Source organism: Amblyomma americanum, chromosome 8 (assembly GCF_052857255.1).
Source record: "Amblyomma americanum isolate KBUSLIRL-KWMA chromosome 8, ASM5285725v1, whole genome shotgun sequence".
Lineage (NCBI taxonomy): Eukaryota > Metazoa > Arthropoda > Arachnida > Ixodida > Ixodidae > Amblyomma > Amblyomma americanum.
Genome location: NC_135504.1, coordinates 87594738 through 87621855, shown reverse-complemented (window position 1 = coordinate 87621855; position 27118 = coordinate 87594738). Strand labels below are relative to the sequence as shown.

The following is a 27118-nucleotide window of genomic DNA, read 5'->3' as shown; positions in this document are numbered from 1 at the left end:
GGTGGTGAACACCATCAAAGCGAGCAGCTAGCTGCTATACCAGGTTAAAAGGATTTAACAAAAGCAGTCTTCGTAGCGGCTGGCACCAGTACAAGAGGGATTCAGACCAAGTGACGGTAGTCATAGCCTCAACGAAATTTCCTAGATTCACGATTACTGCCACATTGAACAATGCTACAACTAATGGGGCATTTTGCTTATACACTTGACCTCTGGTCGCCGTAAGGCAGAGAAGAAAAGACATCAGCGTACTGTGATTCTTCGAACGTGGATGTGTTACGAAGGCCACGTGGGGACTGAGGTGCAAGCGCTGGTGCATGCCTTGGACAGATGGCCACTCTGAGGGCGCTAGCGAAGCCCTCTATCAGCTGCAGAGACTCTGGGTGAAAAAGAGAGAAAGAAGGTTTTTCTTTACCTCCTCATGGACGCACATGCCGCGGTGAGACAAAGAGACTCGTTGATTTGAGTGCAACAGTTACTTTATGTTCACAGATGGCGGGAATCCTTGTGGGTCCCAATACCTTTGCGCGATGTTCGCGAATCGTAAATGGTAATCTGATTTCCTGCTTGCCGGCCATCTGAACAATTTCGATCGCACCACTTTGGCATAATCTCGGGCACTAATCTTCGGGCGCCCACCACGGGGCAGGGAACACCGAAGGAGCGTACGCTTCATATGCCCGATTACACGAATCAAATTAGACTGTCTATTTCCCAGCCTATTTCTCAGCGGTCTATTTTCCACCATTATACTCTTCCTGTCTAATTCATTGATCGTGACTTGCAGTTCACCTCCTGAGTGACTCAGCAGGGCAGTGTCATCTACGAATCGCAGATTCTTTAGATATTCTCCGCTAACTCTTATCCCCAACTGTTCCCAGTTCAGGCCTCGGAATACCTCCTGTAAACAGGCGGTGAATAGCATTGACGAGATCGTGTCACCTTGCCAGATGCCTCTCCTTATTGGAATTTTGTCTGTACAGATGTGATAAACATAGAACACTATTCAACATCTCACAAGAAAATGTAGCACAGGAAGCTTGAAATAATCCATTCGCTCCCAGTGGCCCACGGTTGCTCACTTTGTGATAACGCTGAGCGTTCTGTCTCCCACATTCAGTTCTGGTTATAATAGAACAGACATGACCAAATAAGAGACAGGAGAGGGACACACCAGTGACGTATCCGGGTGGGTGTTGTCTTGTTACCAGATCCAAAGAGAGGCCTCTGCTTTTTTTGCTGCTCAGGTGCTCTCCTGTGCCATCACTGCAAAAATAAGGACGAACTTGGTTTCTATGGTAAAAGGAAGGGTGATTCAGGGGTCTGCATAGCATAAAAACTATACTATCAGCTGAAAACGCAATAAAGTACAACACCGTGAATTTAATCTGAAAATTACCAACTGGCCGCTAAAAACTAGCCAAAAAATCTACCATCGTGAAAAAATTATGCGCGAGAAGCTTGGCGATGATAGTCATGTGCTTTTGCGAGAAAACTACGCAGCAACGAAGCTTTTTCGGAATTTCATCACATACTCTATGCAATGACGAAGGGATTTTGAACACGCAGGACCCTGGGTCCCAGCACAGCCCCACTGCTCTATACGTTCGTGAGTTCATGGAGTTCCATGCCATAGGCGGCCCAGTTAGTGGCGATCTTTTGCCTGGCCGGGTCCGTCGAGAGCAGTAGGACCTCCAATTCCTCACTCGTGGTCAGCAGCTGGTGGGTATGTCGGGATTATTTTTTAGGATGGTCGTCAGGGATGCTGTCGAGCGCATACCAGCAGAGCACGGGGAACGATCTACTTTGCATAGCCCGCAGTCTGAATGATATCTGGAAGATTGCGAGTCAAGCCCGCACTACCTTAACTCGGTGGTGCTGTGGGCGCCAGTTGATGCGAGCCCTACAGTGTGCTATTTAACGTAAGTCTGACGTCATAGCCTTGGATAGGAACCCTACGGTAGTCCCAGTTATCACGGTTTTCAGATTAATAGGGGCCGAATAGTGAAGTTTTACTGCACTGCAGTTCCGCAGCCTACAGAAATAGATTTGAAATCTTTGCTTTTAACATCTATTGCAAAACTCTCTAACTCAGTTCACTGTAAATGGGAAACCACAAGGCATTGTTTATCGACGTTACTAACTTTTCAGCTCTGCGCACACAGGAGAAGGCGACTAAACACATGAGGGCGTACGGACTGGCATCTCCAGACTGAGGAGGATCGAGTATAAAGCCCCTGAATTATCCTTTGTCTATAGCAAATCCTCTTAGCGTCAAAGGGAACCTACTGCAGTGGCAAGGGGGACAATTTCACGGGTACCGAAGGGGCAACTGCTGATAAGCGGCGGAGGTAAATCCCGGATGTCGCTGTTAATGCGTGGTCATTGGCACCACCAATCCCCACCTACGAAGCATTTCCGGCGCCGACGCTGACATCTGTCCTCGCCAGATATCTGCGTCTCCCTGCGTCGCCTTGCTGCAATCGCAGGAATTTTGCCTTCAGCGACGGCAGTGACCGAGACGCCGAAGCTACGTCGGAGAAAGGCTGGTTCTGCCTTAACAGTTAACGCACGAAGGCCCAAGTTGTGACAAAGAACAGTGCCTGGCGGCAGCCATTTTCTGGCACAAAAAAAACGCACATTTTAACCCTAGCCCTTCTTGTCAGTACGAAGGTATTCTTGCCCAGAATTACCACATTTATGCCAGGATTCAGGACAAAGCTAGCATTTGTTACGGTAATACGAGATGTTACGAGAGCGTTTAGTTTCAAAGGTGAGAAAAACCCAGCACTTCTGTCCCTTTTTGCCGCAGATCCAAAGCTAGAGATTCCTGTCCGAAGCGTTAAATGTGATTGCGAAAATCTATCATCCCGAATGCTTGACACAAATCGGCGAAGGTGCGCCGCATAGAATAAAGGCCTTCCCGTATTTTCTGCGGATGACTGTGACACTAGTAGTTACTCTAAGTTGCCTGTATTTCTGGAGTGGATGCGTTTGTGTGTGTTGGGTTTCATGACGCATAAGCAGATGAGGCTCTGTCTTTAATTGAACAAAAAAGGGATACCATCGAACATATAAGCGTACTTTTTTTGTTTCAACATATTTGGCAACAAAATAGGCGATAATATTCTGAATCAGAATCAGTGTATAGGAGTAAACGTAAAATATAAGGTGGACAAATTTATACAGAAGGAAATTATATTCCAATCACCTCCAGTAACAAATTAGTGGCACAGAGAGTTCCCACCGTGTATGCACCAGCCTTGTACTACACTGTGGCCAGCTGCTTGGGAAAGACAAGACAAGGCAGAGATGCTCGGTGGCCAAGCACATGCACGTGACCATTGGCAGTAATTCTCACCTGCGTCCCGGCCGCCGAGGCTGCTGGCCAACACCGACCACGCCCACGTGGTGACAGTGGTCCAGGCACTTATATGACTGCAGGTGGTGTCTGCCACCGCACAGATGACTCCGCTCTTCACTGGTTGCCCCTCAGCCTGAAGAAGCAGCAGTGAACATCATTGTTTCCAGGATCCACTGAACGCTATCCTCACAACAAAAAAAAAATAGTGATGCAGCCACCGTCCGGAAGACGTTGAACAAGTGACGTCAAAAATGAATCACAAATTGGAGACATCACGCAGACCCCAATAAATCGAGAATCGCGACGAGTGAGCGCTAACGCTCTTAAAATATGCGCCGAATAGTCCCCATTGTATCTCATGAGTGAGCTCTCCAGATGAACCTGTTAGGATGAGGCAGTCGCATCCTCTGCAATTTACGCGACATGAAGGGAATGGTCGTGTATTGTGAAATCATCTTGGAGACACCGTTGCTGATGCTGAACTACTGTTTGGAATGCTTTCGAACATTGTCTGCACCTTTAGCGATGCAGTACTGTTGGCGTTCACGTTTATGCAAGTTTATGAGGCACAAGTTCATTGCATATGCTCTTTTCATTCGTTTTACTTTTTTCGGCAAGAAAAAAACGCTACCTTTCTTTTTCTTTCACTGACTATATCTTTGTTGCTGCTGTATCGACACCGCGTTTCAGTCGCAGCGTGTCGCCAGGCGACTATTTCCTTATTTTCTCTTGATTTTTATGAACTGCAGGGAAGAATTCCACTGTTGGTACACTTACTCGGCTATTCCTCCAAGAGGGGCACGAAGGATCCGTAGTTCAGGACGAGTAAGTCGACTGCCGGAGGCTCAAGTATGGTTGCCGCATCCAAATAGCCGATGCTGCCGGAGAAAACAAGATACACAAATGTTGCTGCATTAGCGTCGCAATAAACGTGATCGGCAAATGAAACACTTTTCAATGTCACATGCGTTTTCTTGGCACTCCATTTACCGCGCCTGCATAAAGTTTATTGTGTGGCTGAAACCAAATGCCTTTGTGGTGGAGACCTTCAGGTTAAACACGTTTATGGTACAGGCCCTTAGGCCACAGATTGCTTTTGCACTGACAGCGCAAGAACCTCAAGGATCAATCCCTTGAATGCTCTCAAAAAGGCTGGAGTCAGCAGAAGCGGTCCTTATTAGCGCTGGTAACATTTCTAGCAGCACACAAAAGCCCACATTGGCGCGAACATGGCGATCCTCTCCTGTGTGCGCCGGAAATCCCAAATTTACTTTTTATTTCACATTTAACGGCGCACAGCGGAATGTGCGAAGCAGGAGAAATATATTTCCACATTTTTTTAGCAAAAAATTGCTATATTCAGAACCTTTAAGAAATAATCCGCGAAAATTGACGCTCCCCGCGTCTCTGGCAGATACAGCCATAGCTAAAAGCACCACCGATGCGTTTGCAGGTCGTATTGAGGGCGACTGCAAAATCTCAAGGCCGTCAGCAATGCTCCCCACCTTGGGTCTTCTCTCGATGTTGACGATGTTGAAGCTCTCCCGTGGCACCCACGTGACGACTGCACTTCAGAGGCACTGGCTTCCGACTGTGTTTTGTCTTGACTCCGGGTCTTCTCAGTTCACGGGATGCCGCGGCTTGCTTCGGAAAAAGTCGACGCGTCATTGTTAAGCAAAATTCTATGGGATTGGTATTTCCTATAGACTATTGTGTAGTTGTCTATAGAGAGTCTCTTGACTTGATAGACAGAACTGTATGGACAGTCTTTGGACTGTAAAAAATTTTTGTGTAAGGGCAGCTACAGTAGAGTCGTTCACATATGCTTAAGCAACTAGTGTGCACACGCAATTTTTTCATGCTGTCAGGAAACAAATGTAACCGGCCTAGAGGGAACTGTGGCATGCGGCCCCAGCTACCGGGGGTCCTTGAGGAGTTTGCTCTGTCATTCACACTCCGCAGCCCAATTGAAGCACGAGACCAAAAGCGTCATATTTCAAGGGGACTTTACAAACTGTCACATTCTAGAATTGCTGCGAAAGCTAACATTGTCCTGTGTGTGTGGGGTGGGTGGGGCGGGGGGGGGGGATCGTTACAAGAAACGTCAGGCAAGAACCCCTGCTTCTGCATGAACTGCACAAGTCAAATACACTTACCGGCTTCTGCAACAGTCGCCGTCATGTCGGGTCCATCGGAACACGTCGGTTGCTAGTCGGCTGTGCAACATCCACCAAGGGCCTTCTTGGACTCCTGCTCGCTATCGCCATGTAATGCAGCTAGGTGCCAGCGCCTGAGAGGTGAAATAATTTTCAAAAGCAAAATTAAAACAAGAACACTGGACGTCATTTTAGAGGTTCCCACTAAGGGGATGTCCCCTCCACGAACCACGCGCATTTAAATGCGGAGGTGGCCACTGTCTGACGAAAGCTGGGCAGTCATACCTGTTAAGAGTTCTCGGCCAAAATTACGCTTGCAAATGAAAGTCACCGTGTAGAAATGATTGTTACAGACAGGGACGTATCCGAAGGGTCCGGGGGGCCCGGGTCCCATTCGAAATCTTGCGAAACTCCCTGCCCTCAGCAGTGTTTTCAGGCATGGGCCCTGCCCCGTCATCCCAGGCTTTACCCAATACAACTGCCTCAGAAATGAAAACTGGTGTTGAAGTAAATGGCGCAATAATCCTCACATATCTCGGTGTACACCCGAACCGCGCCATAAGGAAAGGGGTAGAGTGACAGAATAAAGGAAGAAAGAGGTGCGGTAGTTCCAAATGCCGATAAGTTGGGCCGTGACGGGTTGAGTGACAATTCAAACCATGCCGTGGTCTGTAACCCGGAAAATCCGAAGTTAAAGGTGCACTAAAGAGGAATCTGAACTCGTCTTTTTACCGCGGGAACTCTATCTACACATTCTAGGCTTTCTTAGAAACTTCTAATGATTGTCCTGTGCAGCCTATAGCCCTAATAAAATCGGATTAAACGTCCCGGCTGCCGCCTTTATTTTTTAACTCAACGCGGTATGCAGGGTAAGTATATCAAAGAGAGTCCACGTGTATTTTTGTTTCCATTAGCCTATTTCGCGGCTATATTGTCTGTGACTGAAACGGTTCGTTCACAGAAACCTAAAAAGTGAAAGCGAAGTCGCCACTGGACTGGCTAAAAATACTATATGCATGGGTTGTCTCCACCTCCCTACCGCGTTCAGTTAAAAAAAACGCGGGAGCGGGGACATTTAATCCGATTTAATTAGGGCAATCCGCCACACAGGACAATATTTCGAAGTTTCTAGGAATGCCCGGAACGTGTAGACAGAATTCCTGCGGTTCAGATTCCTCTTTAGTGCACCTTTAACCTCTCTTCGCAAAAGTAAAAAAGCCATTCCCTTGCATCTCCTAGGAAGCCCACTGCGTCCTAATTAAATGCTTCAAAGTTTTATGCGCCAGGAAGTCGCTGAGACTACGAATGGTTCCTTCCAATAAATTTGAGGATTATATCGCAACAGTTACGTAAAAAATGGATGGATGAGTGATTTCACTCCGGTGATCCATCAGTTGTGCTAATATTTTTTTATTCCACGCCACTGTACATGTGGTGAGGCATTTCACTAAGCCCTCGGACGGCTTTCCCACAAAAGATTAAATTGGTAATAAAATTTCACACAACACTGATTTTACCGAAACGTTGCCAAGCTAACACACAAAGTCACTCATGTTACGCGAGACGCAAGCAATTAATAATTAACCTAATTCATCTGAACAGATGCGGAGTCAAGTGAGGTCACTTAACTTCTATATCCATGCCCCACTGTGGGCCACCAGGTTCTTCGTAATGGAAGCCTTTGGAACATATCCAGCTTTACGTGCTTCTAAAATGAGCGCCGAAATTCAAATATGCAGCCCGTCCAGCATTTCACCTCCATCAGAATACCATGGCTGATGAACAGAAAACCATCAAAGCGAACAGTGAGCTGTACCGGGTATGCGGTTGAACTCCAGTACCGTGCCGTTAACCAGAACACCAGCTTGCATGGCTTTAGCAGAGACATTCACATCTTGTAAGGGCAATCCAGTTCTATTGCGACAACATTGGCTGCGATCGCGAAAGGACGGAAGAGATGTACGCGTAACGCAATTGCTTGCCCCTGAAGGTCTACGAAGGGCAAAGGGAGAGACAGGTGCCACTGATGGTCCAACCCTTGGACAGATGGCCACCCTGGGCACGGGTGCCGAAATAGGAAGCTCCGTCGTCCGAGACTCTGGGTGAAGGGGATAGCAAAGAGGACGTTCATTACCTTCCGAAGGACATGGGCGTAGTGCTGAGATAAGGGAATGTCGTTGGATAGAGAACATTAACAGCCAGAGAACAACAGGTTGGGGGAATCCTGGCGGTCGCCGGTGCCTTTGCTCGGTCGGTCGCTAGTCGGCGGCGGCACTCAACACATTCCCTTTTTAATGGCCCCAAAAAACCGTTTTCCACTGGAGAATATTGACAGAATTTCGGACGCTGTTTTTCGAGCTGCACTCCGCGGGGTTGCTCGATATGAGGTCCATACACGAAGACGACCCAGGGAAAGCGGTTTAAGGGCTCTAGGGCAGAATCCGTGGCGCGTCACATTCGGTAGGACGGTTAAGAAAAAAAAAGAAAATTGGAAAGAGCAATCTATGTAAATAAACTGATTAACTTTTTAATTGATGAAATTAATTCGCTAAAATAATTGATGATATTGAGAAATTGTTTGAGAAATTGATTTGTTCTCAACTGATTGAGAAATTGATTGACTGAGGAGTTGATTGATTGAAAAATTGATTGAGAAATTTAGACTGATTTACAACTCGACTGAGAAAAAATAATTAAGGAATTGATTAATTTGTTGATTGATTAACGTCACGGCAGATGCGAAATTAATCAGATAATGAAAAAAATGCGCGATGGATTCAGTAAACGTCTCCAAAAGTTTGCGTTCTGGTACCGCTATGAAGATAAGTACAGGAAAGATGCGTGTCGTGCGGCAGAATTACTGCAAACACCTTTGTCGCGCGAAAGAACCCAGGATACGAACCTCTGTCGCACGACACTACGCAGGACAAAAAAATCCTCGCGGCTCAAAACTGTAATGCGCGACACAAAATTCTGTCGTGCGTTTTGAATCGGGCCGATAGCCAGTCAGCCGAAGTTTATTCCAAACCCTTCATGCTTCTTTCATCCTTGAACCTGCATCCTGTGTACACAATTGCTGACGGGCTGTTTGGATGTGGTCTGAATGAAATTTTTTCACCGTGGCAATTACGTAAGCAAACGAAAGCACATGACGTGAACTGGATAAATTAACTCATGCCACTCAGTTGTAGCTCCTGGGCATGTGTGCAGGATCGACTTCGCATCCCTTAGGTACCAAATTGGCTTGCCCAACAATGGGGTCAGTACTGCAAACGGGAAGCATTCATTCATTCACATTGGCTATAAAGAAATATTTGACTCATCTCTCCGATAACACGCGGTGTTTTCTCTTTCGCCCTCAGTGCTGCTTCACATTTCAGCGGCTGCATTTTCTTTGCGTAAAAGGTACCAAGAATTGAATAGCAATGTACCCGACACCGGCAATACTGCAGGGGAGCCCAGGGACCTTGTGGAATCAATGACGTCATTTTGTTTAACCAACCTGTGACGTATCCGGCTGGGTGTTGCCCTGGTACCGCAACCAGGGGATGAAGGCATGTTCTCGGCAGGTGGTGTAGATGCCCTCCTGCCAGCCTTGGCAGAGCTGCGAGAATAGGAAATAGCTTATTTTCTACGTTCGATTAAATGACGATGTTCGGGCCTATACACATTAAAATCTCCCAAATGAACTGAAAAAAAAACACGGCGGTATATTTGAGTAGTTTGGGCATATGCTAATTTGGTGCACTAGCAATTTGGTATTCCCTTCGGTTCCGTTGTCCAGATCCAGTGTTCACGGATGGAAGTTGTTCGGATAACGATAATGGGTTAATGCCCGTATAAGCGGAATCGCATTCGCTACTTTACATTCATATATCCCTGCTGGGAGTACTCCTACCAGTCCTGGTGCAGAGGTTCGGCGGTCAAGCGATGCGCCCTTCTATTTCTCTTCCCTTGTTTGGTATATTATGTATTATTCCTGCTCAATGTGCTGAATGTGATGCCGAAAAGCCATCACCACGAATGCGCGGCACCAGGCCTGCATGATGGGCAGAGGTGGTCATGAAAGTTTTTCCTATGAGTGATGGGGACACCGTTAATCACGAAGAGGCCTGAATTTCCATTCTGGATGTGGACAATGCAAGAAAACAAAGTGCCAGCAAATATAAATCAGATAATAAATAAAAAAATAAAAATTGGCAATGGTTTAGCTATGGTTAAACCTGGAGTGACAAGATAGCTACAGCTGGCAGAGTGGAAATTGGTCACATGACCAACCACGTGATCAGCCACGGCGCCACGCTGCCAGCAGCTGCTCCGCACCACGTGACAGTGTGGCGGCGCCACCGCTCTGACGGCTCAAAATGCTACAGTACTGTAGCTATCGCTGCAAAATTACGGCAACGTTGCACGTTTGGAGGAATATTGAACACTATACATCCTTTCCTCTGGACTACAGTGCAAATACGGATAATCATTTTACCATAAGAAGGATGTGAAGCCATTCTATGATTGGTCACAGGAGAAATCAAATATCACGAGTTTTATGGTTTATGAGAGTTTTTAACGTCCCAAATCGACTCTTCACGCCGTAGTGAAGGGTCCGCAAAATGTCGACCACCTGGGGTTCATCAACATGCGCTGGCATCGCAGAGCACAGGGGCCTTTAGAATTCGGCCTCTATCGAATTTCAGCTGCCGGGGCCGGGATAGAACCCGCTTCCTTCGGATCAGTAGTCGAGAGCCACAAGCAGTGAAGCACCACGGCGGCTCAAAGGGAGTTAAGGGATTGCTGCATCAAACTGAATAGCGGTGGAATCAACACTGCCAAGCTTGCTTTCAATGCAACTATAAGCTCGCAATGAGTATGTTCGCGGTAGTAACTGTGCTGGTCCAAAAAGGCGACAAATGTTTCGCCGTCCTGTCGCAGATTATTTTGAAGCCGCCTTCTTTGACAGAACTGCATCGGTCACTGTGACGAGAACTAAAAAAAAATTCTGTTGTTACTGCAACTATTCCTGCTTTTACAACAACGCCACATCCGAAAATACTGTGGGGAATACTGTACCGACGACAGAAAGCCTTCTGTTCTGTTTTGATAGGGCGGCTCCCATAGGACACGTAAAAACTCCTTTTCATTGTGAGACCAACATGAGGTCGTCGTCGCGATGATTAGGATGGAAGCATCGGAACACAACTACCAAAACAGCGAGAGGACGAAGGTTGCAAATAGAGCAGCTCTTACAACGTCACAGGCAACAGGGATTGTGCGTCATAAACTTTGCACCACTTGCACTGCACAAGTGAAGCACGACAATTCGAACGCAACATTTTGTGAGGATACATCGTTGCACTCTTTGGTGCGTCGAGCTCCTACGGAATAGTTTATGTGTAGCTGCTCCCGGTTCCCATGCTGACGGCGCGTTTGCCTGGCCAAGTTGAGCGGTATTGGTGTCACTTATTACACATGGAAATCTGCGCCTTGGGGTTTTAGGGCATACCACCTCCGTCCATACAAGCAGCCTACCTACGTACAGTGATCATGAGGTGCCCCGATCATTTCAATCGACATCAGTGGTGAAGGTCTTGCCAGATACGGCAAAGTGAAGTATGGATATGTGTGTGGTTATGTGTGTTGCTGCTGAAAAGAAGGAGAACGTTAGAGGTCTAGTTGCTGGAAACTTGTTACGCATTACAAATGCATTGGCAGAGTTATTACAGTGCAGCTGGAGATGTACTGACAGCTGCCCCTCCCGAGTGAATTTACAAAGTTTGGCAGAGTTGGCCACGTACCTGCTAAGGTGAGGCTGACGGGAGGCAGTTGCAGCCCCTGCAGTGGGAAAAACTGAGTCAGCAAAGTTGCGCAGTGATGTAGCGTTTCAAAATACACCATAACAAATTCTGGTAAATACTGTGAAGAAGAAGGGTATCATCCTAGCCACACTGCCATCGCACAGAGCGAGCGCCTGCTGACCTGAACAGACGAGAGACTCTGTCGCCACCGTGCTTTCGCCGCCGCCTGAGCTTAAACCAAGGCCCTGTTACGTTTGGTGGAGGTTCAGTTTAACATCCTCGTACCGCCCTGGGCCTGCGCAGCCGTACGCTACCGACCTTGTTATACCTGGTGTGGCTTCCAGTCCAAATGATCAAAGACGCGGACTCCCCGACCCGGATTTCCAGAAAACCAACGAGAAGCCTATTGATCCTTCTGTAAGAATCGTGGCTGCAAGAATGTCTGAAGCAGCGACGACAATGGCGTCCCCACGTAGTCGAGCATGCCATCGGTTGTTCTCATCAGTCACGCTGGGGTTGAAAATTGACGGAGAGCTGCGCCTTCAGCAGAGGTTCCGCGTTCCGGTCATCAGACGAGGAAGTGCAAGCTCTTGAACCCCTACTGGGAAACAACCTGACATTCCTGTCCCACATGGGCCCGCATTCCTGTGTCACGTGCGTGCATTCCTGGGCTACATGGGCGCATACCGGACCCACGTGCGCGCCCACCTGGAGGCTGTGTTTACAACAACGTGACCAGGTCTTGTACTTTTTCCATCGACCGAGCTGCGAGGGAACATCAGTACCGTCCCTGCCGTGGGCGGTACGATCAGTGTCATCGTCTGCAGGTTTGATTGGACATCCTTATTCGAAATGTATTCCCCAGCCAGGGATCTGGGGAATACGATGGGTACTTAACGAGCTACTGAGACACTCCCGACCGCTAAGAAGCTCCTTTTACTGCGAGACACTCTCTGTTGCTCTCCCCTGTAGAGTATGTAAACAGTCTTTGCTAAGACACTCCCGACCGCTAAGAAGCTACCTTTACTGCGAGACACTCAGTTTCTCTCACCTGTAGAATATGTAAACAGTCTTTGCTGAGACACTCCCGACCGCTAAGAAGCTCCCTTTACTGCGAGACACTCTCAGTTGCTCTCACCTGTACAGTATGTAAACAGTCTTTGTATGAGGTCTTCCTTGTTTTCCCTTCTTAACCTCATCCCCGATCCTCTTTGCCCCTTCTCTGGCCCGACCACGCTACCTGCTTCCTAATATCTCGTGTAAGCTGTGGGATGCTGCTACCCGAATCCCAACAACTGTTGGCAGTGATGGTCTCAGAAGCCTGGACGCGCCAATAACCCGCGATATCTTATATGCTCGAAGCCGCCGACCACCAAGCCGTGCAGGTGGGCTCACCAGTCCTCTTTTCCGGCTCCCTCGGGAGCACTCTTATGCGGTCCTGACGATCATGACGCTGAAGACTGGCTCACATGATACGAGCGGGTGAGCACATGAAACAAGCGTTGTTGTTGTTGTTGTCCTCATACTATGGCACATGCCCACATAGGGGGTGTGGCCAAGAATTGGGGGCACATAGAGTTTTTCAGGTAACTAATTCCTGGACGAAATTAAAATGAATGAGGACGGAAGAAATAAACAAAAAGGAACAATGAAATGAAACGGGGAAATGCAGAACGCACGCAGGAGATCGAGACTGATGTTTATAGCCGAGTAGTTATAGCCTCAAGTGTTTATAGCCTCGCGCCACTGCCATCAGCGAACAAGGGGCTGAGGCCCTTCCACCGGTCCCTCCTCCCGCACCAGCACAGCCGCCCGACCTGTCGCTGCACCCCTCACCTATGCTACCGCCGTCGCACGGCGATGGCCGCCTGACTACCGCCCAAACTACACTCCGCCTCAAGCGTCTCTGCCTCAAGTTTCTCACGCTACGACGGCTTTTTTTGCAACCGCTTCGACAATTTGGCAATCCCTGACGTACTAGTGACAATCGGCCTATTTGCTACTGCCTGGCCATTGGCCTGGCTTTGCCGTCGTCATGCGCCAATCTCCCCAGATGCCGGTTACTGGCCTCCTCCGAGTGAATAATCACCGCAAGCCGAGCCGCCACAGAGTCGCCCGCTTTCACATCACAATGCCTTCTCCACCCGGTGCTCACCTTTTCCTCGTTGCCGCTCCCTTTCTCCCCCGCGCCGGCGCCTGAATCTTTCGCAAGATGAAAACTACACGCCGCAGTTCCTGAGGCGAGAACTGCGCCATAATCGAAATGTCCAACGCCTCAATTATCTGCCGCCAATCTGCACGCCTTTCCGTAGAGATTGTTTCTGTTCTGGCGCTTGTCGACACCGGTGCTACTGTGTCTGCCATGGCCGCCTCTTTTTGTCGCTCCTCGCGAAAAGTGACGACCCACTTTCTGGATTCTTGTTGCGCACTGCAAGCGCGCAGGTTATTCCGCTGTTAGCGACGAACGGCTCACGTCGATATTCAGGAAACACTCTACGTGATTGAATCCATCATTTTTTCAACCTGTTCTCAAGAAATACTCTTGGGCTGGCACTCCCTGTCGAGCCATAAGGCAGTGATCGATTGTGCTCGTGCTGAACGATTTCTTTGCGTTCAGCAGTTGCTCGTCTCCGATGCCCCTTCTGCTGCTCCTGCCAAAGCTGTCATTTCCGAAGACACTGAACATGCCCGCCTGTTCTTCCGTTCGTAATTGTCCCCATCACATCTCACCTTGTTCACGACGGCAACATACTTTTTACACCATCGCCCCTCTTTCTGTGCCGCAAGTACCTGTCCACACCTTACACCGTCCTCACCCGGTCAGCTGGCCTTAGCCCGTTGTTCGTGTCCAATCCGTTTACATATGCGTCCGCTGTGCGTCGCGGTGAGTGTCTCGGTACCGCACAGATAATTGATTTCAATCTCTACCGCAATGAAACTGACGATTCGCAGTCCCTAGCAGTAGATGCCCTCAGCTGGCCGGTTCCTGCACTCGACACTTCGCCTCCAGATGTTTTCCTTCCCTCCATCAACGCCTCTCTTGCTGCACCTCAACGCACTCAACTTCTCGCGCTCCTTCATCAATTTCGTTCCTCATTCAATTCACACCAACCCGCTTTGACCCGCACGTCGACTGTCGCCCACCACATCGACACCGGTGACCACGCCCCTCAGCGTCAGCGCCCACATCGCGTCTCCGCCAGTGAGCGCCAAGTTAGTCGACCAAGTTGACACAATGCCTCACAGAGGCATGATTCAAGCCTCACACAGACCTTGGGCCTCTCCCCTGGTCCACGTGAAGAAGAAAGATGGCTATATTCGTTTCTGCGTTGATTACCACAGCCTGAATAAGGAAACGCAAAGGGATCTTTACCCTCTTCTCCGCGTTGATGATGTTCTGGACTGCCTTCAAGGAGCGGAACTCTTCTCTGCTCTAGCTTTACACGCTGGGTACTGACAGGTCCCTATGGCCACCGACAAACGCCCTAAAGCCGCATTTGCGACCCCTGACTGCCCGTATGAATTGAACGCAATGCCTTTTGGCCTCTGTAACGTCTCAGCTACTTTTGGGCGCATGATGGACAGCATTCTGGGCGGTGTGAAAAGGAACTCTTGCCTGTGTTATCTCGACGACGCCGTGATCTCTCAACCCGGCTTTGCGACTCATCTGTCCCGGCTGAATCACGTCTTAACATGCGTATGGACGCTGGCCTTCAACTGAACTTAAAAAAGTGTCGCTTTGCTGCTAACGAGCTGACAATTTTAGGCCATGTTGTGTCAAAAGAGGGCCTCCGCCCTAACACCGCCGAACTTCGTGCTTTGACTGAGTTTCCAATACCTGCTTGCATTAAGGAACTGCGCAGCTTCCAAGGCCTCTGTTCCTATTTTCGGCGTTTTATTCGAAACTTTGCGGCCATTGTTGCCTCTTTAACTCAGCTTCTCGGCAGCAATGTGGATTTTTCGAGTTGGTCGCCCGCCTGCGACGACGTCTATAGCAACTTGCGCAGTCTCCTCACGGCACCACCCATTTCGCGTCACTTCGGCCCTCAAGCCCCAACCGAAGTACACACGGACGCCAGTGGCATTGGCCTCGGGGCTGTGGTCGCCCAACGGAAGTCTGGATTCGAGTGCTTGGCTATTCTCTGGGTCCTTGGAAAGTTTTGACCTTATCTCTCAGGCCGTCCACTGAGCATCATGCCCTAAGTTGGCTTGCTTCACTACAAGATTCCTTTGGTAGCCTTGCTCGATAGGCTCTCCGTCTCCAAGAATATAACAAACGTGTCGTATATCGGTCGGGCCGCAAGCATCAGTACGCTGATGCCCTGTCCGGCTCCCCGCTACCGGCCGAGTTTGCCAGCCTTTCGGCCCTCGAATCATATGCACCTTCGCTCACCACCTGTGTCATGCCTTCTGGGCAGCGTAAAGATGAGTGAATTGCTTCTCTTGACTTTATCTCCGACCCATCTAAGCCTCCACCATCCCACACCCTTCGTCGTCAAGCTTCACATTTTACAATTCGCGATGATGTACTCTATCGGCACAACTATAACTCAGATGGACGGAAATGGCCTATTGTCATTCCCCGACATCTCCAGTCCCAAATCTTCACCTGTTTCTACGCTGACCCGCAATACGGCCACGCGGGAGTCATCAAGACGTAGGCTCGCATCCGTCTCCGGTACTACTGGCGAGGCATGTGTAAATTCATACTGAAGTACGTCCGCTCCTGCCCGTGCAGCCAACGCCTTAAGCAAGTGCCTCATCGCTCTGCTGGAGAGTTGCAGCCACTACATTGTTCTCCTCGCCCCTTCGACCATGTTGGCATCGATTTATAAGACCTCTGCCGTACAACGCTGCTGGCAACCACTGGGTCATTGTTGCCATTGGTCACCTGACCCAGTATGCAGAAACCGCGTCCTTCATTATGCAGCGCTTTATACTTCGCCACGGTGCTCCTTGTGAACCCTTCAGTGACGGAGGACGCGTCTTGTCTGACGTCGTTAAAGCTCTACTCGCCGAGTGCAATATCATTAATCGGACTTGTGCAGCCTACCATCCGCAAAGAAATGGTCTAACTGGACAATTTAATCGCACTCTGGGCGACATGCTGGCGATGTACATTGCTGCCAACCACATGATCTGAGACCTCATTCTACCCTATGTTACGTACGCCTACAACACTGCTACCCAGTCCGCCACAAGTTTCTCTCCAAAACATTCAATTTTTCAATCTCCTTTTTATCCTGTTTAACCAACAATTACCTGCGCGAAAATGATTAAATATTGCCCTCAGGATGAGAGTTAGTATTTTGGTTGTATTCTAAGATGTTTGGATGCAAAATCCGCCATTCGAAAAGCGTTGAAATTAGGCCGGAGGTTGAACCGGATGTTTGGCAATAAACTCCGATGGTGCGCATGCGCAGAACGTAAGATCGCGCGTTGGCAAACGCCAAGAAAGAACACAAGGTTTTCGCATATAGCGCACCCCTTAGAAGAGCCCCTCAACCCTTACCCGCTTACGCGGCCACAAATGGAACTCACACCGCGACCCGACGTGACACGTATAGCTCAAGCCGTTCAAGACGACACGCTAGCAGCTGGTGGATTGCCGACAGTCTCGTGGGCACTCCGACGTTGCCTTTGTGATTTTGTTGTAACCGTAGAGAATTTGCACCGGTCAAAGGATAATGGACACTTGTCAGTCGAGCCATGAAACAACGGCACCTTCTGTTTTAACGGTCACCCAGCTGAGCTGTCGTATTGGCAGCAGAGTTGCTCAGTGAACGATTGATGCTTGATAGATAAACACATCCCGTGATAAAGGAACTCGGTGATAAAGATGGATAAAGACTCTGATCAAAAACATACATCCGGGCAACTCATTTTACATGAACTTGAAGGACGGTATCAATGTTTACGTGTATATAGGAAGCATATGTTTTTGGATAAAGTAAAATATTCCATGACTTGACCTCTACTGCCCCCAGCTTCCTCATTGACGAGAGTGTGCTCTAAAATCTCGTGCTATCAGATATGGTCTAAAGTGTGAGTTTAAGGTGTGATTTTAGATAAACTGAGCATACTGTGATGGTCTTGCAGCTAAGAAGTATGGAATAGGCCGTCGGCGTTCAACGAGTTCATTGGCGCATTGGCAATGATATAGAGGACGATGATTTTTGAGGAAAGGAATGGTTGTTTAGTGTTTAACGTCCCCAAACGACTCAGGCTATGAGGGAATGAGAGGTACTACATAACTGGCTCCCTGGATCATTGGAAAGCTCAGTCGTGCCCTCAGGCAGTGGTTCCCGCCTGCGAATGCAGCTTTCGCGGAATGTTTCGCACTTAGGAATGCTAAACGACCAGCACTTTTCAAGTTTAACAATGCTTTCTGATTTTGTCCTTAGTGTCCAAAAACAACAAGTCTGCAGAGCATAAGCTGACTGAAAATCTTCGCTGTTTTCACGACCATTGGGGAAGAATTCAGCAAAGGTAACAAAGGATTCTGCCTGGATAGATCACATTGAAGTATGGACACTTACTCGGCCTCAACTTCAGAAGGGGCTCAGGCACGCACCCCTAGTTCAGGACGGAGAAGCCAACCAAAGCAGCACTGTTCAATGATGCCGAATCCAAATAGCCGGTGCTGCAAGAGAAAAAATATAGTATAAGCAACTTGTGCGAAGGGACCACCGAATATCTCTTAAGGATCACAGTAATTCTAGACTTCATATTTCCTTCTTTCATGCATTTTACGCGAAAAAGGAAGGTGCTGCCGTTCTGTTTATTCCGAAAGAAGTGTGCACCTGTGGGCTTAATTAACTGAATTTTGTTCACTGAATTCAGTGGGCTGTTTACTGAATTCAGTGAATTCACTGAATTCACTTGAATTTTGTAATTCACTGAGTTTACGTCTACTCTTCTATTACCCGATAGTGTACACAGTTCGTTCGGTTGAAAAGCCATCAGCGTAGTAACAGTGGGCAGTGCATGTCGGAAATAATTGAAAGCTCAGTAAAATTTGTTGCATGTTAATTGTTGGTAGTAGTGATTGATTATTGACTGCTGTGATGTAAATAATTAATTATTAAAGAAATGAAGAAAAAAACCGGAAAAATGGGGGTTCAATGGGTCCCGCCGTGGTTGCTCAGTGGTTAGGGCGCTCGGCTACTGATCCGGAGTTCCCGGGTTCGAACCCGACCACGGCGGCCACAGGCGAAACGCAAAGGGCGCACGTGTGCTGGGCGATGTCTGTGCACGTTAAAGATCTCCAGGTGGTCGAAATTATTCTGGAGCCCTCCATTACCGCACCTCTTCCTTTCTTCTCTTAGTCCCTCCTTTATCCCATCCCTTTCTTAAAATAGGCGAGACGGTTTCTGCGCCGGTTCCTTTCATGAAGCCAAATTTAATATTCATATCAAAGACGTCAAACTGCTTAGAATTGGTGCTTAGAATTGCTTAGCATTGGTGATGCGAAATAAGAACCTTTAGAGTGTGTGGTTGGTGACATAAATGAGAAAATTGAAAGCGAATTACCAGCCAATGATTGTTGATGCAAAGTATCGGTGTATATCATCGCCCTAATAAAATATTCTAATAATCTGATTAAAAAAATGACGCTCCAAATGGTGTACGCTATCGCGTGAACTCATAAGCGCAGCATATGAATCCAACGTTTTTTCCCGTACTCTAATCACTTAACAATGAAGGATGCAACTCCTCGGAGGAAGCCGGCTAATCAAGGCTCGGGGTGGGTTGCCACGTCCAAATGACCGTTGCTGATCGAGAATATCACGCATAACAACTTCACTACACGAGCACCTCGCGAAAGTTTCAGAGAATATAGAAGCATACTCGAGACTATCGGGCTTAACACTGTGGCAATTTCGTATCTTTTTTATTACCATAGGCCCCGAAGAGTGGGCTGGTGCCAATGTAAGCAAATGCTTCTTTAGTTTATTACTTGGGCTAGCTGATATAATCACTAACGTCGGATGGAGTAAAACCCTCCCGAAGGAATCGACACGGGCAATCGTGAACTGACCAGCTGCGGAAAACAATCACAACACCTCGACAACGGTAGTGTTCACAGGAGACATTATGTCTTAGCATACAGCTTCTGTTTATTACGTTGCTCATACATCAGAGGAACGCTGGGTTCAACTGTTGTAGAAAAGCATTCCATTGCGTCATAAGTCAAGCTCCTTCTGTATACTAGTAAGGCTATCTCCTTTCTATACTAATACTTCCCGTTCCGGACCTCAGGTGGTTGTATTCGACAACCTGTCACCCTTCGTGGATGGTTACGTGTCACGCGTGCACTTTTAAAGCTGTAGGGGCAGCAGTATTTGTCATAAAGTAGAATTTGCACTGTGATAGTCATATCAGTCAGGTCTGGTATGAGGATGTAAACACTTATCATTGAAAGGTCAAAGATGTAGCCAGGAAAACCGGGGCACAAGCAAAAGAATTCGTTACTGTATTTTAAAAAATTTGGGGCGATAAATTACACTGATGCAGAGAAATTGCACTATATACGATTTTGTTCCAATTATGATTCTGTTCCAAATGTAGCCAGGAAAACCGGGGCACAAGAAACAGAATTTGTTTTTGTATTTAAAAAATGTAAGGGTGATAAATAAGACTGATGCACAGAAATTGAATTATTTAAAAATGTATTCCAATTACGATTCGGTTCCAATACTGAGTCCACTGTCTTTCACTCTCCAGTGTAGTTTAATTCTGATTCTATTCTAATTCACACTACGCATCTATGCAAAATGTGTCACATGGTTTGCCCGTCTTGCGCGAAAACTCAACACTCGTTCTTGGAGTCGTCAACAGCGACACCCATTTAGGACGCCTGGAAGAAATAAACTGAAATTGGTATTAGGGGCCGGGGGGGGGGGAGCTAAAGGCTGTCAAGCACGCCAAGCATGAGGCAGGCCATGCGATCACGCCTGCAAAGCGTGAAGAAGTGTGGGTGAAAGCGAGACATCTTAGTGTGAAAGTGCACCACGCCTAAAACAAGGGCGCAAAATAAGTGCCATCAATCACACTTGGCAAGCGCTAAGAAACGCGCCGCTCACTCATTACTAGGAAACGCAATTTTTTGGCGTGAAGGCGCGTCACGCTTAGAGTAAGTGAGGAAACAATTGCCACTAGCGCTTTAAAAGTTTGAGCGAACGGGTCATACCAAAACTGGGGGACCAAAAAACAGTGACATGGTTCGGAGGCGAAACGGGAGCAGACGAGACGAAGTCGTTATATATGTTAATGGCTTTTCAGGTGCATTAACGTGCTAGAGCTTGCAGTATGAGGTATTCATATTTTAGGCCTCTCAGCAATAAACCGCGTAATTGTACTACGTTTTATTAAATCTTATACTCCGTCGGCGACACACATAATTGGGAAATAAAATTCCAGGGAACAACGCTGCAGCCAAATGTTGTCAAGCTTACGATATAGAAAGCAGAAAAGTTAAGCTTAAAAATGCGTAAATTCGCTTTGTGCGCTACCACGAAGACCAAGTAATATGAAGGACGATATAAGGGTATCACAATCTCAATTTTCATGGGCGAGAACGACAGACACAGCAGTCTATTATATTTGTCTAAACGTCTTTGGTTCGGCTATGCGGATCAAAAACGCTCCCCCCAGCGTCATATAGCTTCGGCTGAGGTGGTGAACACCATCAAAGCAAGCAACTAGCTGCTATACCAGGTTAAAAGGATTTAACAAAAGCAGTCTTCTTCGTAGCGGCTGGCACCAGTACAAGAGGGATTCAGACCAAGTGACGGTAGTCATAGCCTCAACGAAATTTCCTAGATTCACGATTACTGCCACATTGAACAATGCTACAACTAATGGGGCATTTTGCTTATACACTTGACCTCTGGTCGCCGTAAGGCAGAGAAGAAAAGACATCAGCGTACTGTGATTCTTCGAACGTGGATGTGTTACGAAGGCCACGTGGGGACTGAGGTGCAAGCGCTGGTGCATGCCTTGGACAGATGGCCACTCTGAGGGCGCTAGCGAAGCCCTCTATCAGCTGCAGAGACTCTGGGTGAAAAAGAGAGAAAGAAGGTTTTTCTTTACCTCCTCATGGATGCACATGCCGCGGTGTGACAAAGAGACTCGTTGATTTGAGTGCAACAGTTACTTTATGTTCACAGATGGCGGGAATCCTTGTGGGTCCCAATACCTTTGCGCGATGTTCGCGAATCGTAAATGGTAATCTGATTTCCTGCTTGCCGGCCATCTGAACAATTTCGATCGCACCACTTTGGCATAATCTCGGGCACTAATCTTCGGGCGCCCACCACGGGGCAGGGAACACCGAAGGAGCGTACGCTTCATATGCCCGATTACACGAATCAAATTAGACTGTCTATTTCCCAGCCTATTTCTCAGCGGTCTATTTTCCACCATTATACTCTTCCTGTCTAATTCATTGATCGTGACTTGCAGTTCACCTCCTGAGTGACTCAGCAGGGCAGTGTCATCTACGAATCGCAGATTCTTTAGATATTCTCCGCTAACTCTTATCCCCAACTGTTCCCAGTTCAGGCCTCGGAATACCTCCTGTAAACAGGCGGTGAATAGCATTGACGAGATCGTGTCACCTTGCCAGATGCCTCTCCTTATTGGAATTTTGTCTGTACAGATGTGATAAACATAGAACACTATTCAACATCTCACAAGAAAATGTAGCACAGGAAGCTTGAAATAATCCATTCGCTCCCAGTGGCCCACGGTTGCTCACTTTGTGATAACGCTGAGCGTTCTGTCTCCCACATTCAGTTCTGGTTATAATAGAACAGACATGACCAAATAAGAGACAGGAGAGGGACACACCAGTGACGTATCCGGGTGGGTGTTGTCTTGTTACCAGATCCAAAGAGAGGCCTCTGCTTTTTTTGCTGCTCAGGTGCTCTCCTGTGCCATCACTGCAAAAATAAGGACGAACTTGGTTTCTATGGTAAAAGGAAGGGTGATTCAGGGGTCTGCATAGCATAAAAACTATACTATCAGCTGAAAACGCAATAAAGTACAACACCGTGAATTTAATCTGAAAATTACCAACTGGCCGCTAAAAACTAGCCAAAAAATCTACCATCGTGAAAAAATTATGCGCGAGAAGCTTGGCGATGATAGTCATGTGCTTTTGCGAGAAAACTACGCAGCAACGAAGCTTTTTCGGAATTTCATCACATACTCTATGCAATGACGAAGGGATTTTGAACACGCAGGACCCTGGGTCCCAGCACAGCCCCACTGCTCTATACGTTCGTGAGTTCATGGAGTTCCATGCCATAGGCGGCCCAGTTAGTGGCGATCTTTTGCCTGGCCGGGTCCGTCGAGAGCAGTAGGACCTCCAATTCCTCACTCGTGGTCAGCAGCTGGTGGGTATGTCGGGATTATTTTTTAGGATGGTCGTCAGGGATGCTGTCGAGCGCATACCAGCAGAGCACGGGGAACGATCTACTTTGCATAGCCCGCAGTCTGAATGATATCTGGAAGATTGCGAGTCAAGCCCGCACTACCTTAACTCGGTGGTGCTGTGGGCGCCAGTTGATGCGAGCCCTACAGTGTGCTATTTAACGTAAGTCTGACGTCATAGCCTTGGATAGGAACCCTACGGTAGTCCCAGTTATCACGGTTTTCAGATTAATAGGGGCCGAATAGTGAAGTTTTACTGCACTGCAGTTCCGCAGCCTACAGAACTAGATTTGAAATCTTTGCTTTTAACATCTATTGCAAAACTCTCTAACTCAGTTCACTGTAAATGGGAAACCACAAGGCATCGTTTATCGACGTTACTAACTTTTCAGCTCTGCGCACACAGGAGAAGGCGACTAAACACATGAGGGCGTACGGACTGGCATCTCCAGACTGAGGAGGATCGAGTATAAAGCCCCTGAATTATCCTTTGTCTATAGCAAATCCTCTTAGCGTCAAAGGGAACCTACTGCAGTGGCAAGGGGGACAATTTCACGGGTACCGAAGGGGCAACTGCTGATAAGCGGCGGAGGTAAATCCCGGATGTCGCTGTTAATGCGTGGTCATTGGCACCACCAATCCCCACCTACGAAGCATTTCCGGCGCCGACGCTGACATCTGTCCTCGCCAGATATCTGCGTCTCCCTGCGTCGCCTTGCTGCAATCGCAGGAATTTTGCCTTCAGCGACGGCAGTGACCGAGACGCCGAAGCTACGTCGGAGAAAGGCTGGTTCTGCCTTAACAGTTAACGCACGAAGGCCCAAGTTGTGACAAAGAACAGTGCCTGGCGGCAGCCATTTTCTGGCACAAAAAAAACGCACATTTTAACCCTAGCCCTTCTTGTCAGTACGAAGGTATTCTTGCCCAGAATTACCACATTTATGCCAGGATTCAGGACAAAGCTAGCATTTGTTACGGTAATACGAGATGTTACGAGAGCGTTTAGTTTCAAAGGTGAGAAAAACCCAGCACTTCTGTCCCTTTTTGCCGCAGATCCAAAGCTAGAGATTCCTGTCCGAAGCGTTAAATGTGATTGCGAAAATCTATCATCCCGAATGCTTGACACAAATCGGCGAAGGTGCGCCGCATAGAATAAAGGCCTTCCCGTATTTTCTGCGGATGACTGTGACACTAGTAGTTACTCTAAGTTGCCTGTATTTCTGGAGTGGATGCGTTTGTGTGTGTTGGGTTTCATGACGCATAAGCAGATGAGGCTCTGTCTTTAATTGAACAAAAAAGGGATACCATCGAACATATAAGCGTACTTTTTTTGTTTCAACATATTTGGCAACAAAATAGGCGATAATATTCTGAATCAGAATCAGTGTATAGGAGTAAACATAAAATATAAGGTGGACAAATTTATACAGAAGGAAATTATATTCCAATCACCTCCAGTAACAAATTAGTGGCACAGAGAGTTCCCACCGTGTATGCACCAGCCTTGTACTACACTGTGGCCAGCTGCTTGGGAAAGACAAGACAAGGCAGAGATGCTCGGTGGCCAAGCACGTGCACGTGACCATTGGCAGTAATTCTCACCTGCGTCCCGGCCGCCGAGGCTGCTGGCCAACACCGACCACGCCCACGTGGTGACAGTGGTCCAGGCACTTATATGACTGCAGGTGGTGTCTGCCACCGCACAGATGACTCCGCTCTTCACTGGTTGCCCCTCAGCCTGAAGAAGCAGCAGTGAACATCATTGTTTCCAGGATCCACTGAACGCTATCCTCACAAAAAAAAAAAATAGTGATGCAGCCACCGTCCGGAAGACGTTGAACAAGTGACGTCAAAAATGAATCACAAATTGGAGACATCACGCAGACCCCAATAAATCGAGAATCGCGACGAGTGAGCGCTAACGCTCTTAAAATATGCGCCGAATAGTCCCCATTGTATCTCATGAGTGAGCTCTCCAGATGAACCTGTTAGGATGAGGCAGTCGCATCCTCTGCAATTTACGCGACATGAAGGGAATGGTCGTGTATTGTGAAATCATCTTGGAGACACCGTTGCTGATGCTGAACTACTGTTTGGAATGCTTTCGAACATTGTCTGCACCTTTAGCGATGCAGTACTGTTGGCGTTCACGTTTATGCAAGTTTATGAGGCACAAGTTCATTGCATATGCTCTTTTCATTCGTTTTACTTTTTTCGGCAAGAAAAAAACGCTACCTTTCTTTTTCTTTCACTGACTATATCTTTGTTGCTGCTGTATCGACACCGCGTTTCAGTCGCAGCGTGTCGCCAGGCGACTATTTCCTTATTTTCTCTTGATTTTTATGAACTGCAGGGAAGAATTCCACTGTTGGTACACTTACTCGGCTATTCCTCCAAGAGGGGCACGAAGGATCCGTAGTTCAGGACGAGTAAGTCGACTGCCGGAGGCTCAAGTATGGTTGCCGCATCCAAATAGCCGATGCTGCCGGAGAAAACAAGATACACAAATGTTGCTGCATTAGCGTCGCAATAAACGTGATCGGCAAATGAAACACTTTTCAATGTCACATGCGTTTTCTTGGCACTCCATTTACCGCGCCTGCATAAAGTTTATTGTGTGGCTGAAACCAAATGCCTTTGTGGTGGAGACCTTCAGGTTAAACACGTTTATGGTACAGGCCCTTAGGCCACAGATTGCTTTTGCACTGACAGCGCAAGAACCTCAAGGATCAATCCCTTGAATGCTCTCAAAAAGGCTGGAGTCAGCAGAAGCGGTCCTTATTAGCGCTGGTAACATTTCTAGCAGCACACAAAAGCCCACATTGGCGCGAACATGGCGATCCTCTCCTGTGTGCGCCGGAAATCCCAAATTTACTTTTTATTTCACATTTAACGGCGCACAGCGGAATGTGCGAAGCAGGAGAAATATATTTCCACATTTTTTTAGCAAAAAATTGCTATATTCAGAACCTTTAAGAAATAATCCGCGAAAATTGACGCTCCCCGCGTCTCTGGCAGATACAGCCATAGCTAAAAGCACCACCGATGCGTTTGCAGGTCGTATTGAGGGCGACTGCAAAATCTCAAGGCCGTCAGCAATGCTCCCCACCTTGGGTCTTCTCTCGATGTTGACGATGTTGAAGCTCTCCCGTGGCACCCACGTGACGACTGCACTTCAGAGGCACTGGCTTCCGACTGTGTTTTGTCTTGACTCCGGGTCTTCTCAGTTCACGGGATGCCGCGGCTTGCTTCGGAAAAAGTCGACGCGTCATTGTTAAGCAAAATTCTATGGGATTGGTATTTCCTATAGACTATTGTGTAGTTGTCTATAGAGAGTCTCTTGACTTGATAGACAGAACTGTATGGACAGTCTTTGGACTGTAAAAAATTTTTGTGTAAGGGCAGCTACAGTAGAGTCGTTCACATATGCTTAAGCAACTAGTGTGCACACGCAATTTTTTCATGCTGTCAGGAAACAAATGTAACCGGCCTAGAGGGAACTGTGGCATGCGGCCCCAGCTACCTGGGGTCCTTGAGGAGTTTGCTCTGTCATTCACACTCCGCAGCCCAATTGAAGCACGAGACCAAAAGCGTCATATTTCAAGGGGACTTTACAAACTGTCACATTCTAGAATTGCTGCGAAAGCTAACATTGTCCTGTGTGTGTGGGGTGGGTGGGGCGGGGGGGGGGGATCGTTACAAGAAACGTCAGGCAAGAACCCCTGCTTCTGCATGAACTGCACAAGTCAAATACACTTACCGGCTTCTGCAACAGTCGCCGTCATGTCGGGTCCATCGGAACACGTCGGTTGCTAGTCGGCTGTGCAACATCCACCAAGGGCCTTCTTGGACTCCTGCTCGCTATCGCCATGTAATGCAGCTAGGTGCCAGCGCCTGAGAGGTGAAATAATTTTCAAAAGCAAAATTAAAACAAGAACACTGGACGTCATTTTAGAGGTTCCCACTAAGGGGATGTCCCCTCCACGAACCACGCGCATTTAAATGCGGAGGTGGCCACTGTCTGACGAAAGCTGGGCAGTCATACCTGTTAAGAGTTCTCGGCCAAAATTACGCTTGCAAATGAAAGTCACCGTGTAGAAATGATTGTTACAGACAGGGACGTATCCGAAGGGTCCGGGGGGCCCGGGTCCCATTCGAAATCTTGCGAAACTCCCTGCCCTCAGCAGTGTTGTCAGGCATGGGCCCTGCCCCGTCATCCCAGGCTTTACCCAATACAACTGCCTCAGAAATGAAAACTGGTGTTGAAGTAAATGGCGCAATAATCCTCACATATCTCGGTGTACACCCGAACCGCGCCATAAGGAAAGGGGTAGAGTGACAGAATAAAGGAAGAAAGAGGTGCGGTA

General features: G+C 47.8%; 2 protein-coding genes across 2 annotated transcripts in view; both read right to left on the bottom strand.

The window, feature by feature from the left end:
- LOC144100516 (uncharacterized) overlaps positions 1–5642 on the bottom strand; it is a 33761-nt gene extending 28119 nt beyond the window's left edge. Inside the window, exons 1-6 of the mRNA XM_077633447.1 lie at positions 5521–5642; positions 4870–5008; positions 4142–4242; positions 3362–3497; positions 1175–1266; positions 253–379 (exon numbers count right to left, since the gene is read on the bottom strand). The gene's annotated coding sequence lies outside the window, so the exon portion shown is untranslated. The remainder of the gene's footprint in view (positions 1–252; positions 380–1174; positions 1267–3361; positions 3498–4141; positions 4243–4869; positions 5009–5520) is intronic.
- Positions 5643–7506: 1864 nt separating this feature from the next.
- Positions 7507–27118, bottom strand: part of LOC144100515 (uncharacterized) — a 32046-nt gene continuing 12434 nt past the window's right edge. The window contains exons 6-15 of the mRNA XM_077633446.1: positions 26512–26645; positions 25861–25999; positions 25133–25233; positions 24354–24489; positions 22167–22258; positions 21245–21371; positions 17852–17955; positions 11313–11349; positions 9023–9124; positions 7507–7618 (exon numbers count right to left, since the gene is read on the bottom strand). Of these exons, the coding sequence (XP_077489572.1) occupies position 26645 (1 nt within the window). The 3' untranslated portion in view covers positions 7507–7618; positions 9023–9124; positions 11313–11349; ... (5 more) ...; positions 25861–25999; positions 26512–26644. The remainder of the gene's footprint in view (positions 7619–9022; positions 9125–11312; positions 11350–17851; positions 17956–21244; positions 21372–22166; positions 22259–24353; positions 24490–25132; positions 25234–25860; positions 26000–26511; positions 26646–27118) is intronic.